Source organism: Lemur catta, chromosome 22 (genome assembly GCF_020740605.2).
Source record: "Lemur catta isolate mLemCat1 chromosome 22, mLemCat1.pri, whole genome shotgun sequence".
Taxonomy (NCBI): Eukaryota; Metazoa; Chordata; class Mammalia; order Primates; family Lemuridae; genus Lemur; species Lemur catta.
In genome coordinates, this window is record NC_059149.1 from 30,822,901 (window position 1) to 30,839,979 (window position 17,079).

Below are 17,079 nucleotides of genomic sequence, written 5' to 3' on the forward strand. Positions count from 1 at the left end.
TTTTTTTTTTTAGACAGCCTTGCTCTGTTGCCTGGTCTAGAGTGAGTGCTGTGGCATCAGCCTTGCTCACAGCAACCTCCAACTCCTGGGATCAAGCAATCCTTCTGCCTCAGCCTCCTGAGTAGCTGGGATTACAGGCATGCACTACCATGCCTGGCTAATTTTTTCTATTTTTAGTAGAGATGGGGTCTCCCTCTTGCTCAGGCTGGTCTTGAACCCTTAACCTCAAGCAGTCCTCCCAGCTTGGCCTCCCAGAGTGCTAGGATTACAGGCGAGAGCTGCTGTGCCCGGTTGACGTCTCTTGTTCTAAAGGAGGGCTCAGGCAAGGAAATCACTAACGCTCCTCCCAGCTAGTCTTTGGCTCTGATCAGACGAGCATTTAGATTATTACCTACTTTGGGAGGAGCTGTTTAGGGCCAGGAACTTTCCAACATCCAGTGTCCAAAAGACAGAACCGTCAGGCTATTTGACTCAACTCGCGTCAGCTCAGGCAACTCAGTCTTCTGTGTCTTATCTTCGTGATAAAGATTATAAATCCCTTTTGTAATTAAGATGACTTTGCTACATTGAAGCCCATGCAAACAAGTGACAAAGTGCTGCAGAAAACAAGCAATTTATAGTACCACAACTGTGGGCACATGCTCGGTTAACTGCACCCAAATTGACGATAAATGCAGCAGATGCCACATGAACACTTTGAAGATGGCTGCACGGACATTGCCAGCCACACACAGACACGCGGCCCCATCGGGCTGAGGGGCTGTATGGGATGCCTCGCCATGGCAACGCCTCCTCCCAAATGCTCAGAGTCCAACCTCAGGCCGTGTGAAGAATGTGTGGCATTAGATGATTATGAGAGAGCTGCGGAAGGGCATATTTGTCAGTCAAAGGCAGCATCTCCCTTTCTTCACAGGTCGACACCACAAGTTGTAGCAACTAAAACCCAGCACAGCAATCATGCCGTCAGATTGCTCAGATTCCAAGGCCATTGTTCTCCCCAAACCACAGTGGACGTGATTTCACCATCGTACTTCCACTCCTAGGGTTACTGGCATGCTCCATGTCAGCAGTCGTTTGTTACAGAAATGGAATGTCAGAGCAAAATTCCCAAGGGCCTCAGCTTTCCCTGTGAAATCCAGAATGTATAGGGATCTAACAGTTGTACAAGGGGATTCATGGAAAAAGAAAAAATACTTTAAAAAGAGCATGATTCGTCAAGTCAAGACATTGAGTAAATACCTCTGTGAAATCGTATTTTGTTAAAAACAAGCCTTAGTTCTAAGCATTTTGCAATTATATTCTTGGCCTATAAACAAAGACAGGTGGCATCCGCGCAGCCACTTGTAGAGGATGCGGCTTCTGAACAGTCGTGGTGGTGGGTTTCTGTGGGTGAACCGGGGGGAGGTGATGGTGGGTGCTGTCCCTGTCCCTGGGGAGAGGCACAGACCTGCGGGAACCCTGCAGGCCGCAGTCGGTGGGGAATCACCACTGGACCCGGGACGAGAGCGCGGCCTCACCACCAAGCAGCTGGCGGCCCGAACCTGCGGCTTAGCTCCAACCTGCCTTTGGTAGAATGCCAAGGCATTTTCTTGTAAACAGGGGACAGTAGCAATTCTAGAAAAGAATCGGATCGCTCCCAATGAAGTTGCTGCCAGAATTCAAGAGAACTGCTAGGTGGAATACGAGATAAACTAGGCTACCAAGAAAACCGTTAGCACAATTGACCTCACGGCCAACTTCCCTAACAAAACAGGACACGCAAACAAAAGGACCCCTTCAACATTTCAGCAACTGCTTTTCTTTTCAGGTATTTATCTTTTCTTATAATTGATCGGGACATACTAGAAAGCAACTTACTTCATTCACTCAAATACCAAAGGAGTTTCCCCGTTAGCATTGCCAGTTTTGCTTTACTGAAAAATGGCCAGGGTGCAAGGGCCCCAGGGAAGGTCTGAGCTCTTACTTTCCTCCGAGAGGTCGTTCTCCTCTGCCTCTCTCTCCATCTCTTTGCACCAGCCTTCCATCCTCTTGGTCTCCGTGTGCAGCAGTTTCAGAAACCACGAGCCGTCCCTGCGGCAGGGAGACATCCTGCCCGTCTCCACTGTCTCGAGGGACGGCTCCAGCCAGGGGTCGGGAGGCGGCAGGTCTGCGGTATCCACCGGGGCTCTGTAGTCCTCTCTGTAGCTGAAGAGGCCCTGGGTCCGCACAGTCCTCACCGCTCCGTACTGGGTGGGCGTGCTGGGCTCCGAATGCCGCTGGAAGGAGGAGCCGAACTGGAGGCCTTTGTCCTCCGTGGCGATGTGTCCCGGGAAGCCCTCCAGCTCCAAGTCAGCCTGGACACCGGCCGTGACGCTGTTGGAACGTTTGAAACGCCCGTGTCTGGAGAGGAGGGAGAGGAGACAGATGGTAGCCTTTCTGCGACATGCAATGAAATCCTAAACACGGCCTGTAAGGAGCACACCTGAACCACGACAACCTAATGGCTCAGAGAGAGGACCAGTGTTTTATCCATTGGACAGGCTGGCACTTCATCTAGGAAAGAACACTTGGTTCTGCAAATAATCAGACCTTGACATCTGCCTTTGTCCTAAGGCCTACGTAATGCCCAGTTAAGATTTAAGTTTATTGCTGGGCGCGGTGTCTCATGCCAGTCATCCCGACACTCTGGGAGGCTGAGGTGGGAGGATCGCTTAAGGCCAGGGGTTTGAGACCAGCCTGGGCAAACAGTGAGACCCCATCTCTACAAAGAATAAAAAGTAAATTAAAGAAAGATTTGAGTAATTGAATGGTACCAGGAGAGTTAATGTGCTTCGTGAAATCACTATCAGGGAGCAGTTACGTTCCTTTCAGAAACACGCTAAGAGCTCACACAGCTTCCGCTCTGTTGTGTGTGTGTACAGTGATGCCCCATGTTGCTGCTTCTAGTGGATAATGTCTGCGTCACGCTGAGTGTTGGGGACGCCCATGTCACCTGTGAGGGCCTGAGCTTCTCCTCCTAGCTGGGTAAGTTAATATCATCTCGCCCCCATTAACTCTCGAATGCAAATAACGAATCCAAATTCTGACTTGAGAAGGTGTTTTAAAAACATTCTCATCGTCCGTGTGTTAATGTCACCTGTTTCCACACAGCCAGGGACTAAGGTGATTAGTAAGGAAAGAGCTGGTCACTGGAGGCTGATGCTACTGGTGGGAACCCTGCGTGTGGTGTGTGTCTGCGTGTCTGTGTATATGTGTGATATGTGTGTGACACACGTGTGTGCGTGTTGTCTGTGTAATGTGTATCACTGTGTGTGATATGTGTATCTGTGTGTGTGACAGATGTGTCCGTGTAGCGTGAGTGTCTCTGTGTGTGATGCGTGTGCCTGCACATCCCAGGCTGCTGTGGCCGTATGTCTGGCCCTGCAGTGAGGGACCCCATGCCGCACACAGTGGCACGTGCAGCTGGTCACTGATGCGGCCACCGGTTTCCTTTGCTGGCAGCAGGGGGAAGCTGAGGAGCCCCGGCTCGCAGGGAAGGCGCAAGCCCAGCCTCCCAGGTGCAGGAGACGCCCAGGTTCTAAGACGTCTGCTCGGAAATGGGGGAGGCCGTTAGCTGGGTCTGGGTGTCCTTGCAGTCGACCTTTACAGGTCGGGCACTGAGGGCCCCACCAGCCGGGGGCTCGCTGAGGCCCCGCACCCAACGCTCTCAGCAGCCTGTGTTTCTGTGAAACTGACAATATGTGCTGTTTTAAATGTAAACTGAAGCAATCACCTTGCCTTGCTCCAGAAATAACAGCACCAAAGTGGGCATCTCTTGCATTTTACATTTTGAGGCAATTCCTTTGGAGTGGAACAGTTCCATGGCACAGCTAGCGGCGCAGACCTGTTTCGTTCTCGCCCCTCCCTTTCTTCTTACTCGTCCCCGCGCAAGGTGAGAGGCACACGCCTGCTCCACCTCCAGCCAGCCTCTCCCCCCGCACAGAGCCGTGACTCTCCGGCTGTCAGCCGCTCTGCGTTCACAGGTGGTAAGTTACTTCAGAAAGAATTATTCCCTTTCCTCTCGCAAAAACAAGACATAGGCAAATGTTAACGCATACTTGAATGACATAAATTGAAAAGTATAAATATATGACCCTGTTTCCACAAATGCCATGAATTATTGATGGCTGGCGTGATCTAGAGGTTTGCAGTCAGGTTTCTGACAAATAGCTCTTGCTTGGGGAGCATCATGTACGTTGGAGGGGTGAGTTACCGCTTTTCGTCCTCCACTTGCACGCCGACAGAGTGGTATTCCCGCAGGCCCCGGCTCTCCGTGTCAGAATCTGTAGCTGTTTCCACCTAATTCAACACAGAACATCTCATTTTAGCACTGAGACGTGGGGCCTGGGCAGTGGGCTATTTTTGTTGTTGTTCATTTTCTGTGATTAATTATGCATTTGTTTAATTAATGCAGAGATGCACTTGACCCAGTAAAATCACAGAGAGGGAAATGCATTCATCTCGGTGTAATTACATCGCTACTGCGGTTCATCGTATTTTACGTAACTACTTGAACTCTGTGCTGCACTTTGGTCTTTTAAATGTGTGCAAATAAGACTGTTTAGTTCAGCTCAGGCAAAAAATAGGCTTTGCTGGATGCGATATTACAGGACGCAAAAGCTCTTACCACACCCTACGGTGAAGAAAGTGAGTACAGTGTGAACCAAACATAGCTTCCGACAACAAATAAGCAATTTGATAGAATTATACTGATGGCTGCATCCACGTACAAAAAGACACAGAAAGGAATTTAAGCATTTATCAGAAACATTGAGGCAAACTCTCCGCCTGTCTCTACATGGGGCTGTCCCACATCTGCTAAGGGGGCCGCCGGCAGGGCGATGTCAGACCAGAGCAGGAACCACATTTCCTACAGAGAATCCTCATTTGCCAAAAAGTCTCCACAAACCCACGGAGCATTTTAGCGACCATCAGCCGGGGAAAGCTGCCACGCAAGGGAATTCTAGCACAGTGCGTTTTCTATTTAAAACACAACCCTAGTCAGTACAAAAAGTCTGTGAAACCAAAGGTTAGTTAAGCCATAAATATGATTCCAGGTACTGAACCATCCCTTTTGCCACAAAAATATTGCCTATTGTATCAAAAGGACTTTTGGCTCCCATCTGAAATGTCATAACTAAGTCGTAAAATACACCTTTTCTTAAAAATATTGCTGATCGCGCCAAGGATAAGGTGCGGAGCGTGGAACAAACAGTGGTGACCCTGTCTTCTGGGGCTGCGATTTGTGGCTGCCCCAAGGTTGAGCCCGCACACCAGGCTGACTCACAGCTGTAGCTGGGAGAAGTGAGGATGATCGCCTGGGAGGAACATAGAGCCAAAGTGTCATTAGCTTTACCGCGTGTAACCCACACAACAACCCTGCTGGCATTTCTAGACATGTGGAACAGTTGGGAAACCAGAGAAGGTGAGTAACTTGCTCAGGGCCGCCCAGCCTGCTGGGGGCGGAGCCAGGACTCTGGCCTGGGCCTCTCGGACGTGGGGCCAAGCGCTGCGGCAGGAAGACACCAGGTGAAGGCGCTGGCGCTCTCGGTCGACTATGCGGCCGTGGGGATGGTCAGAGACATCCCATCTTTTATTGGAATAATTCTGAAGACACGTGTGGACGCTGTGCCTGACTTGTGTTGTGTGTCCGGACAGCTGGAAGAAGAAACAGACGGACCACGGGAGGAATGAGGAATTCTTGAGCGAAAATCCCAACCTTCCTGTCGGGGTCCACCATCCCTTTTTCTAGTTTTAAGTGTGTTGTGGCTTTATGAGGTTTGTCTTTTTGGGCATGAAGATTATTATTTTACACAAAAGGATCAAAATAAAAATCAATGTATTTAAAATTCCATGTCAGTACGTGTGCAGCTGCCTTCTGTTTTAACTGCACACGGTTCCATGTTGTGACTATGTCCTAATGTGTTCAGTCTTCCGTGGACGGATGCTTTGGTCATCTCCGGTTTTCTGCCATTACAAATAAGGCTGCTATAAACACATGTCTGTACTTGTGTATATATGTGAACTTTTGTGAATATATCCACATGATCTGTGGTTTGTGGGTCAAAGGCATTGCATTTTACAATTTTGGTAGATATTGCCAAATTTGACAGATGTATGATATGGGTGAAATCAATTCAAATGTATACTTTTAAAGAGATTTTGGGATGAAAAGAGCGATGATTTTTATCATAAAAATGTTGAGCACATTTGCGTTACTTATTCTCCATGTAGGGATGTAGCCTGAGGACATGATCTTAAATTCTGACAGGTGCTGCAGTGTCACCCTGGAGCATTTAGGAGGCGAAACCAGGGGAAGAGGGGGTATGAAGTGGGAGAAGAGGACCCCAGCAAGTCACGGTGGCTGGTGACGCAGAGCACTGCACGGTGACTGGAGAGGGTGGTTATGAAGTCAGAGCAGGAACAGCACTCGTGGCAGGACTGGGACTGGCAGGTGAGCGTGGGCTGGCAGGTGCCACGGACACACACTACAAGACACAGGTACACAACACACACTCATCCACAGACACACAGACAGAGCAAGTAAGTGACTGCAAAGTGCAACAAAATAGAACAAAAGGATTTTTTTCTTCCCTTCTCAAGTCTCCAAATTTCCTCTAGTATAGTTTTGTTGTTTTTACAGTGAATTATAAAAATACAGCTTTGGGGGCCAGTCAGACTCTGCTACTTGCTGGCCACGAGACTCTTAGGAAAGTCTCTGAAGTTCTGTTGAATCTGGGCTTCCTCGTCTCAGAAAGGAGGGTCCCGTCGAGCTCATCGTTCGGCTGATGCAGAAACTGCAAGGCCCGGTCCGGGCAAGTCTGTGCACAGCAAATGCTAATTCTCTGTTTTCTCAGCTCAGCTTTTAGGGCTGGCAGGTGAATAATGACAGGTGTATTAAATTAAAGGAATACACATTTGACACGTTTTACAGGTTTTACAGGGGTGGCACGTGAAAACTTCCTAAGGAAAGTGATGCTCTCTCCTGGCGCGTGGTAAAGGCCCAGGGGGTTGCTGACGTCGTGCAGCCAGGAGGCTCGGAACGCTCATCAGCTACAGAAATCCTGGGGGTGGACAGGCTTTATATGTGATAGAAAAACAGGCAAGTTCAGGACAGGGGAAAGTGGTTACTGCTTTGCAAGGTGGAAAGGAAACTTTGAGGAGTCTTTTCCTAAGGAAATTCTGGCTGGGAGTGTAAATGGATTTTAAAAGTTTTGAAAAATATATGCATATATTAACTTTTTACAGCAGCAGTCCCCAAACTGTTTGGCACCAGGGACAGTGTCATGGAAGACGGTATTTCCATGGATTGGCGGTCGGGAGGCGGAGCTCAGGAGGTGATGTGAGCGCTGGGGAGCAGCTGTGATACAGATGAAGCTTCACTCACTCGCCCGCTCACCTCCTGCTGTGCGGCCCCCAGTTCCTAAGTTTCATGGAAGACAATTTTTCCACGGGTGTTGGTGGGGGTGGAGGAGGCTGGCGGAGCTCTGTGGCCTGGTCCCCAACAGGCCACAGACTGGTACTGGTCCACGGCCTGGGTTTGGGGACCACAGTTCTACAGGAGCCACGTGCATCAGGCACTGTTGGAGGATTGAGGAGAACAAAGATGGGCCACCAAGACCACTGGTGCTGCCCCCAACGTGGACCTGCCCCCCAGCCCCCTTGCGGAGGCTCCGCTTTCCTTGGGGAGCAAGAGCGGGAGTCCCGGGCTGGCTGCGGGGTCCGCTCACCTGTGACATCAGCCAGAGCGCCAGTCTGGAGTCTCCGCTCTCCCAGCAAGCTCTTTACTTCTCCTCCCTCAGAGCCCGCGTGTGGCAGGGCAGGTGCGCTGGTTTAATACAAACTCCTCTCTCCCTCGGGGCCCTGTTCTAAGCCCAGGAGTCCCTGTGCTCGGCCTGAGGAGCCGGCGCCAGTGAGGAGGCCCAGGCTGACGCCCTGGGGAGCCCGGCGGGTGTTCAGGACCAAGAGCAGCACAGACCCCCGGCGGCCCCTCGTCCTCACCACGGGGTGACAGACAGCGGCAGCCGCTCCCGTTCAAAGCGGGACTCCCCAGGCGGGAGGACTCCGGAGCATTGACTGGGGCTCCTCTACCCTGCAGAGTCTGGGAGCAGGAAATGTTTCCAACAGAGTCACACACACACACACACACACACACACACACACACACACACACACACACACACACATGTGCGCGCGCACATATGAGAATGAAAAACTGCAAAACAAACCAGACAGATAAAAACAAAAACAAACACACAGAAAATAGCTAAATGGACCCATCACAGTGAGGAAAATCGAAGTGAGGCCAGGTCCCGGGCTCCAGGTCAGAGGGCCTAGCTGGGGGGCTCAGAAGGACAAGGGCTGACGCCATCCTGGGGTACCTGCCTGCACCGCGGCGCTCTGGCGGGACCGTGTGCGTGTCCTGCCATAAGGGCTACTCTCGCGCCGGGGCACCCAGCCCTTGAGGAGCAGGGGCCTTGAGCTGGCTCCTGGGTCACGCCGGAGAGGCGGGAGGACCAGGTCCCCAGGGAGCGTGGCCGAGGCCAGACCCACCCCTAGGCGTCCGTGCGGCGCAGCCCAGCAGCTGCAGCCCAGCCCGCAGAGGGGAACCATGACTGTGGCTGCCCTCGCTCCACACGTGGGCGGGCGCCTCGCAGACGTGCACTCAGCAGCGAGAGCGCTGCTCAGCTGTAGGAGCAGCATCTGCAGAGGGCAAACTGCCACCGCTGCTTTCAGACAGAGCAGCGCCCAGCATCCTGGGTGAGCGCCCTCAGACGCAGCGCAGCCGCGGTTCCTACGAGCTGCGACAGCGACCCGCCCAGGTCAGCTCTGCGGGTCCCATAGCTGTGACCTCGTGTCTCCCGGGGAAGGAGCTTGGAGTGGGTGGAGCCAGGCGCAGGCGTCAGGACCCGCACTCCCGCGCGCCCGCAGCTGCGCGCCTTCCGCAAGTCACTCACCTCCCTGAGCCTCAGTTTCCCTCTTCGCAGAGGGGGACACAACACTGGCAGTCAGGGTTATTATGAGGATTAATGACGCCTGGTGGGCTGTGCAGACAAAGTCTTGTCTGTCGGACTATTTCACGTTGTGCCTTGGCTAGACCAGCACTCTCGCCGCTTCCCTCCCGCGGCCTGGGGGTTTCATCCGCTTAAACTCCTACCTCCGTGCTCCTGCCTTCCTCACTCTTTCCGCTGGTCCTAAACTCATCTGCCTCTCCTCTCTCTGGCTATTTTTAATCCTGATCCTCGAGTTTCTCTGACCACGTTTTCTTTCTACCTTCTCCGCCCACTTCCCCTGCACGATCCCGAGGTTACGCTCACACGATGCTGCGCGTTGCTTTACTGCCATGAACGACAGGTGGGCCAGCCACCCCCTCGTGTCCCTGCGTCCACATCCATCCTCACCAGCCACGCACCCGGCGCCGACCCCACATGGACCGAGCACTCCTATGTGCCAGGCGCTGTGCTGGGTGCAGTGGGACAAGCGGCGGAAGGACAGGGTGGGAGGTTAGTGCCGGCCGAGCTTCCGAAGGCAAAGCCGGGGCGGGGGTGGGGGGAGAGGTCGGCTGCCAGAGGGAAGGCCGGTGGGGGGGGGCCTGGCTGTGAGCTGGGGCGGGAGGCCGGTCCGGCACCCATAGGATGACCTGATTTTATGGGTTTCTGGAATTCTGTCCCCACTCCTTTCAGATGGAGACGTGGTCAGGCTGGGCGGGCGGCCTGGGGGATGCTCGAGAGAGGCGGGAAGGCCAGAGAGGCCAGAGAGGGCGCGAGCGCCTCCCACCATGGAGTCGCCTGGCTAATTTGGGGACCTCTGGAGTAGAGTCTCTACTGCAGACGTGCCTCAGCAGAGAGGTGGGCAAGTGCACCCCGCACGAGTGCTGGGACTGGCCGGTCCTGGGCTGCGGGCAGGTTACCGGCCTCAGAGAGCCCCGGTGTCCTCGTCTACGTGGGGCAATGGGCGGCAGGGATTCCTGCAGCAGGACGGAGCACCCAGCATAGCGCCTGGCATATAGCGTCAGGACAGAGGCGACATGAGCAGTCGTATGAGTCATCCGAAAAAGGGAGAGGAAAGAAAATTCATGCGTACTTGGCGTGGAGCGTATTTCGGTACTTACATCTGACCTTGGGTATGGCTGATGCTCTGGGAACTCAGAATCCTAAACAAAACAACGAAGCCACAGTGTGGAGACCTGGCTCAGGGGACCCGGGCCAGCGGCAGGCCCCCTTCACCAGCGCCCTCCGGCCTGGCCCTCGCTCCGCGCCCTCCTCCCTGGGCCGGCGCAGCAGCGACTAAGCGTCTGGTCTTTGAGACTCCGCTGGACACAGGCTGAAGGGAGGACGCGGGAGGGGAGCAGCGTTGGCCGAGGACCCGACCGCCCACCCTGCTTAACCACGTCTTTGAAGGGAAGAGTCACTGGGGACGAATCAGAGCTCCCGGCCGGCCCTGGCGCACCGAGTCCACCTGTTACCAGAATGGCATGCAGGGTGGAGGTGAGGCCTGCGCGGAAGCCAGCCCGGCTCTGCATGCGCAGGGAGGAACCCACCGCCAAATCCGCGTCTCGGGTGGACACCTGGGGCCTCGGTGGACAGCAGGTCCACCCTCCGTGGTCTGAAGCCACGGATGCGCATGTGTGACCGCGGCTGAACTGAACCCCGCTGGGCGCCCCGCGGCCTGGGGAGAGGGGCCCGTGGGGCCCACGCTCGGCATGGCCTGAGCCCCAGCTGTGTGCGGGGAGGATTTGCTTTTCCTTTGACCTTTTATTCCCAAGGACTGTTTCCGCCACTGGCCTGGCCACAAGGCGGCAAAGCTTTTGAAAATCAAGCTTCAACCAAAACCCACCCCTCTTAGGTCTCCACGCTAAGGAGACGTTGGCCCCCAGAATGTGCACAAGCTGGGGTGGGGTCTTCAGGGTGGCCGGGCACAGAGTGCAGGGCCTGGGTCTCCTTCTGGCCCCAGCGAGCTGGGGTCCGAATCTCCCTGGGGGGCCCCGGCCTTGCGCTCAGGTTTCACGGCCCTGCGAAGGGTCACGGCTGAGGCCAAGGCCGGGGCTGTGGGTCTGAGCTCTGGCTTATGCTACGCTGTGTGCAGCCGGGCGGAGCTGCCCAGGGCCGGGCGGCGGGGGGGCTACCTGAATCCCGATGGAGGAGCGGTGGCCCTTGAGCAGCTCCTCGGCCTTGGACACCAGCATGGCCTTGTCGCTGGTCCGCATGGAGCTGCCCTGGCTGTCAGGGATGTGGCGCTGGGCCGCGGCCGTTTCCAGAGCCAGGTTCAAGGCCTTGTTGCTGTCTAGACTGTCCGTGGAGTTGTAGAGGCCACGGCTGTCCTGGGGCCACGGCGACATCCTCTGGGCGCGGCTGTCCTGGTAGGCATCCTGGGTGGACTCGGTGCTGCTCTGGGCCGTCACCGAGATCAGAGGTTTGGAGGTGGTCCGGGGAGGTACGGGTGGGGGTGTCTTTTTGTAATTCGTGTACGTGACGGCTGGAAGAGAGAGAAACCGAGTCAGCACGCATGTTCTCCCCCCAGCACCTGCTCTGCACGTTCCCCAACCAACACCCTGTGGTCCTCCCAGCAAGTCCACCCCCAGTGTCCAGTCTACGGGAACTGTGTGGACCGTGAGGAGAATGAGATTGTCTACAACGATACATTTGTAACAGTGAAGAATTATAGCAACACCACAAAACCTTGCAACAGAGACAGGATGAAGCAAGGCGTGTCCCGCAGGACAGACCCACTGCTGTCTCCCTGTGAGGTGCAGGAGGCGCTTTCTCCTGCTAAGTAGCAGAGCAGGCCGGATGCCACACGACCCACGGGCAAAGACAGAGCATATTTGTAAAGAAAACTGCAGGAGAAAAGATTAGCAGTACGTGGAATGTTAATCGTGGCTCTGGTTGAGTGACAACATGGCAATTGTTTGCTCTTCTCCTCGACTGCATTTTCAAGTCATTACGGTGAATACTATTATTTTGCAATGGAGAAAATATATAATATCAGAAAATTATTTGCTTCCCCGTAACTACAGGCTCAGTGGGTGTAAGTCGAAGAACGTCCCCTGCAAAGGGATACGAGGGCCGTGCCCCTGCCAGCCCGTCTCCCCTCCTCAGCCTGCACCCGAGGGGTCCACGCCACCTGCCGAGTCAGCCAGCCTCCTGGGGCTTCACTGGGTGAACCTCAAGTCCTCCCGCCAAACGCTTCTGCAGTGTTAGCCAGGGGTGGTTCTGTGCCTCTCCACAAGGGGACACTGGGCGATGTCTGGAGACATTTTTGGTTGTCACACGTTGCCAGGTGGAGTCCAGGGTGCTGCCAAAGACCCTGCAATGCACAGCTCAGCCCCGAGACATAGCCACCCCCAACCGGCAACAGAGCCCAGGCCGAGACACCTGAGTTAGTGAACCATTGTGTATTTCTGGGGGTCTCATCTGGTCACCTGCACTCACGTCTCCGGGATGGTGGTCCATTTGAAGTTTGAAGGGGCAGCGTCAGGACAGGGACTCCATCAGGCCGGATTCTGGCGGGGGGGCAGGGGGGTGGGGCAAGGGGAGGGCACTGGCTGTGCCTCCAGGGGATGGAGCTGGCTGCGGGGCGGGTGAGCGGGGAGGTGCAGCCCCCGGGCCCTCAGGCTCCGCAGCAGAGACGCTGTGGCATGGGTGAGTCACTGGCACTCGACAAAAAGACTATTCTCTGACTTAAAGATCCTCTGGATTTTAATTTGATTTCCCCCCAGGGGTCTGGAAGCTTTCATTTGGGGGCTGACTTGACTGGTGACCCTAGTTTCTGGGGATACAGCCCACCTCTTTTCTTTTCTTTAGAAATGTCACTGAGTTTTCCTCAAATCATTTACTTTCTAGGGGAAATGTCAAATGACCATTCTGCTGTTCTCTCGTCCCCTCGATGAAAAATGCACGCTAATGTGTGACTCTTGCTTTGAGACCTCTCACTGCAGTATTTTAATATCTTTTGCCAACGATTGCAGTTGTTCGACTTCTTGAGTAATGACGCATGTTGTTCAGATCCTAAACTCACCGCAGTTGAGCTGCGATTACAGAATCGGCAGCAGCAGCCTGTCCACGACCCCAACAAGTAGAAACAGGTCAGGCAATTTTCTCCCTGGCACGTGGGCAGAAAGTGGGAGGACGAGGATCCCCGTGGCCGGAAGTTTCCAGCGTTAGCCGTGGAGTCACGGGGCCCTCTCTGCTTTCGAGGCATGGCTCAGGGGGATGTGCCACCTTGCTGTCCCCGCAGAACCGCAGGGAAAGTTCTGGGTGAACATTTGAGGATTTCCCAGCACAGGCCCAAGCTACCAGCGTCTCAACGGGAGGGACTGTGTGCTGGGGCATTTTTAAGCCCCTGAAAATATTAACCCTTCTCCATGTGTTTCCCTGTGTAAGTGGCCCCATGAGAAATCTAACACATAGTTTCAATATAAATAACTGAACCCTGATGTTCAGAGAATTATTAATACAAATTTTATAGACATTAAAGAAAGAAAAAGATTTAGAAATACACATAAAAATTCCAGCACTCAGTTGCCAGACTTCTGGGTGGCGATAGAAGTCCAGGGGGTTTGTACTTGGAGGTCTGGGACAGGCATTTGTACATATTCTGAGTGTGACACTTGTCCCTCCCACTTACAGTGGTCCTATATGCATGTAATATAATCCCACACGATTTTTCCAGTGAGATTGTTTATAGTAGGACAATAAATCTCTTTTACATTCCTGGTTAATGAATATTTTTGAACTTTATAATTTAAAAATTAAGTATTGGTTATCAGTCCTGGGTAAACAAAAATTACAGCACATAAAACACTTTAGATATAGAGACTAACATTGAGGAATGATTTTTGAAGAACTCAAGTATATTATTGTATACACTCATTCACTTATTCACCCGTTCTCTGGGTGAACATTTGCTGTGTACACACAGCTCTGTGTGGCAGAACCGTGGATTCCTTAATGACTAATGAAAAGTAGAATTAGAAGCTGGGAAACAACAGTAAAGGCAGAATTAAAAACGATCATTTGATCCCATTAATTTGCTGCCACAGATTAAAATCAACAATTAAAAAAAGTATCTTACACATTCCTGAAAAATATTCAATTACTCAGTTGGATAGGTTGGGTGGTAATAATTGTCCCAATTCTGTTTATGTGACTATACAATTAGAATATACTTACCAAAACTAATCATTATTAGTTATAGGCAATGTCATCTACCACTTTATGTATGTCAGGAGAACATCACATATATTTGAAAATTTTAGATTTAATTTAGCAATGTAACTCAAAGTATGTACATCTTCAAAAAGAAGATGAATCAAGATAGAGACAGGGATTACCAAACAATCCCACAGGAGTTATTTTAACATAAGTGATTAAATATGTATTTTGAAATTTGAAAAATGAAATGATTATTTAATATCCGAAAGTATCTGAGGACCTGAGGAGTCTCTTCAAGAAAGACATTCGGGTCCAGGCATGAACATCATTTTGGTTTTAAAAGTCTATTAGTGGTTTCTTTTACCATGTAAATAACACTATGAAAATCCCTGGTGACTTTTTAGAGTGTTTTCCTAATTACAGGGAAAGAGATGAAAACGCACCTCTGTTTTGTAATTCAGTTATTGGTTCGTCTGCATTCTGCTGGTTTCTCAGGGTCAGACAGGTTGGGGAGCCCCCCCATGCTGGGGCTGGAGGCAGAAGCAGCTCCGTCCAGTGCTCCCCCCGAGTACACTGAGGCCGAGTTAAGGGCTTGTGCACAAAGGGAAGTTAATTACGCCGTTTATGACAGGGGGGACCGTGTGTATCATACATTTTAGGAAAGTTTCTATAAAAATTGCATGAAACTAACAGTGTTGGTGCTTAGAAGAACTGCACAGGTGGACCGGTCCAGCCCGTGGGCGTCTGGTGAACAAGGCAGGATAAGGCGAGTTAGAGCCGCGCTTTCCCGACGCATTTGGGATGGAGTGAATCTCATCTGGAAACCCCTTCTGGGTAAATTTCTCAGATTTCCAGAGTGACAAGAACAGTCAGGCGGGAAGAAGGCAGAGTGGATGCACATGGGGAGTGGCTGGCAGAGGGAGAGGCAGTGGCCGGAGACTCGTGTCCCCCTGCAGCTGTGCCCCAAGTTCAGTGTTTGCCCTGACTGTACCGGGAGGTTCCATCTGCCCTGCAGCGTCTGACAGCAGAGCCGGCCAAACGCGAATGGCCTGAACTTCTAAAGCGTCTGAACACCTAGAACACATTACACAGCAGTTCCACTGCAGCTAACGGCTGCTTCCCCGATGGCACAAGCGGAGAACATTTCATGGGCACAGAGAGTGAGGCTGACCGTGCTGGTCTAGAACATTTTGCCGTGGCACAGCAATATCAGGAAATAGTCACCTGTCTGTCCAATGTAGGACACGAAGCAAAGAAAATTGACTTTCCCTGGGCTTTCCTTCAGCTCTTCTGGGTCTGGTGGAGCAGAGTTTGGAGCAAGGTGTTCTACGGAAATACGCTAATAGCAACGAGATGAGACAAACTGCTCCACTATCTACACCTACATGGCCTTGAACACTCTCCAGTGTGAACGGATCATTGCTTTAAATATGCGCCTGATCATCGACTTACACCTGGAACTCTGGACACCATTTCTGAATTCAATCCTTGAAAGTCATTTGCAAGCCAAAAAGAAAATTTAAAAATTAGCATTTCATCGTATAAAGCACAAATACGTAATCAAGATAAAATACATTCTGAATGGCAAGCACCGCCGTTCGGTTTGAACGTAACAGCCACACTTAAATTCATTGCTCTCTCTTAATTAGAGCTTCAAGGAGAGCAGCATAAAAGGAATTACAGTAATCAAGCCCATGAATGTCTAAATGAGGGAATGAGTATTGGAGAAACCAAACTTTGATGGCAAAAGATTCAACATAAAGGATTAAAGCCATGTTGACACTTTAATTAATGTTAGTCACAAAACATAAGTGCGAATCAGACAGGACGCAGAAATCACAGCCCACACAATGGCTTCCCCAAAGTTACAAGAAATTATGTGGGCCACACGGGTTCTGGGGCAACATCGGTAAGTTAGCGGCAAAGATGTCTATTTCGAATGTGTTAATTAGCAAGAAATTATAGTCTAACCGGCACTTCGCAGCCTGCAGTCAGATAAAGTGATGACAGCTGTCTGCGTTCCAGACACTTCCTGTTTTCATCCTGAACACTTGAGAATCACATCACACAGGAAGAACTTGTGCTTTTTGAAGAAAGACTGAGAATGAATCAGTTTTTAGTGATGGGAAGTCATGTAAGTTTCTGAGAACAGAATCTGGAATGTTCGAAGGGCCCGACAGCAAAACAAAAGGCCGACCCAGAAAATGAAGTTGCTCTCAGTGAGTGAGCCGAGCGCATGGAGTTTCAGGGTGATCGGGCGCCAAGACAAGCAATAACAACGTATCAGCGACAGCTTGGTTCCTTCCCAACTCAACTGTTCATCAGGACATGATGATGTCCCCATTCTTTAAGAATGAGAAGCTTTCAACTGAGGAAAAACATTTTTGAAAAGAATGGTTTTTTTTCAGCGAAAAAGTTGACAGAACAATAAGCAGGTGATGTTGGTGAATCTGTTTTCTGGAAAGCTGTGAATTGTACGGCAGACCGCACCTGTCACAGCCTCACAGCCAATGTGAGTGTGTGTGTGTGACAGTGTGTTGTGCGAGTGTGTGTGAAAGTGAGTGTGACAGTGTGTCATGTGAATGTGTGTACTCAGTTGTACCTGGGACACTCATCACGAATAGCATCTACACTAAAGCTGAACCAGAATGACACTTTCACTCCCAAGATTCACAGAGAGGGCTAAGGCTGTAGGTGCTGTTTTGTTTGATGAAAGAAAAGATTTTCACAGCTCACGTGGTGAACAGTGAGTGCCTCGCTGTTGCTGAGTGAGTTAGCACATCTAAAGTTACTACGGAAAAGAGAGTGAACTTCAATAAAAACCAACCAGACAATAAAGCAACTGCTCCTTGCAAGAGTACGGCGTACTCGCTGTCTCACCTCTGACCTGCTGATGCTTCTGCGTCAG

General features: G+C 51.7%; 1 protein-coding gene across 2 annotated transcripts in view; it reads right to left on the minus strand.

Annotated features, from left to right (window-relative positions):
- DLGAP2 (DLG associated protein 2) overlaps positions 1–17,079 on the minus strand; it is a 180,061-nt gene that overhangs the window by 13,119 nt on the left and 149,863 nt on the right. For both annotated transcript variants that reach the window (XM_045535286.1, XM_045535285.1), the window contains exons 6-9: positions 11,144–11,493; positions 10,130–10,171; positions 4,232–4,317; positions 1,964–2,379 (exon numbers count right to left, since the gene is read on the minus strand). In XM_045535286.1, the coding sequence (XP_045391242.1) occupies positions 1,964–2,379; positions 4,232–4,317; positions 10,130–10,171; positions 11,144–11,493 (894 nt within the window). The remainder of the gene's footprint in view (positions 1–1,963; positions 2,380–4,231; positions 4,318–10,129; positions 10,172–11,143; positions 11,494–17,079) is intronic.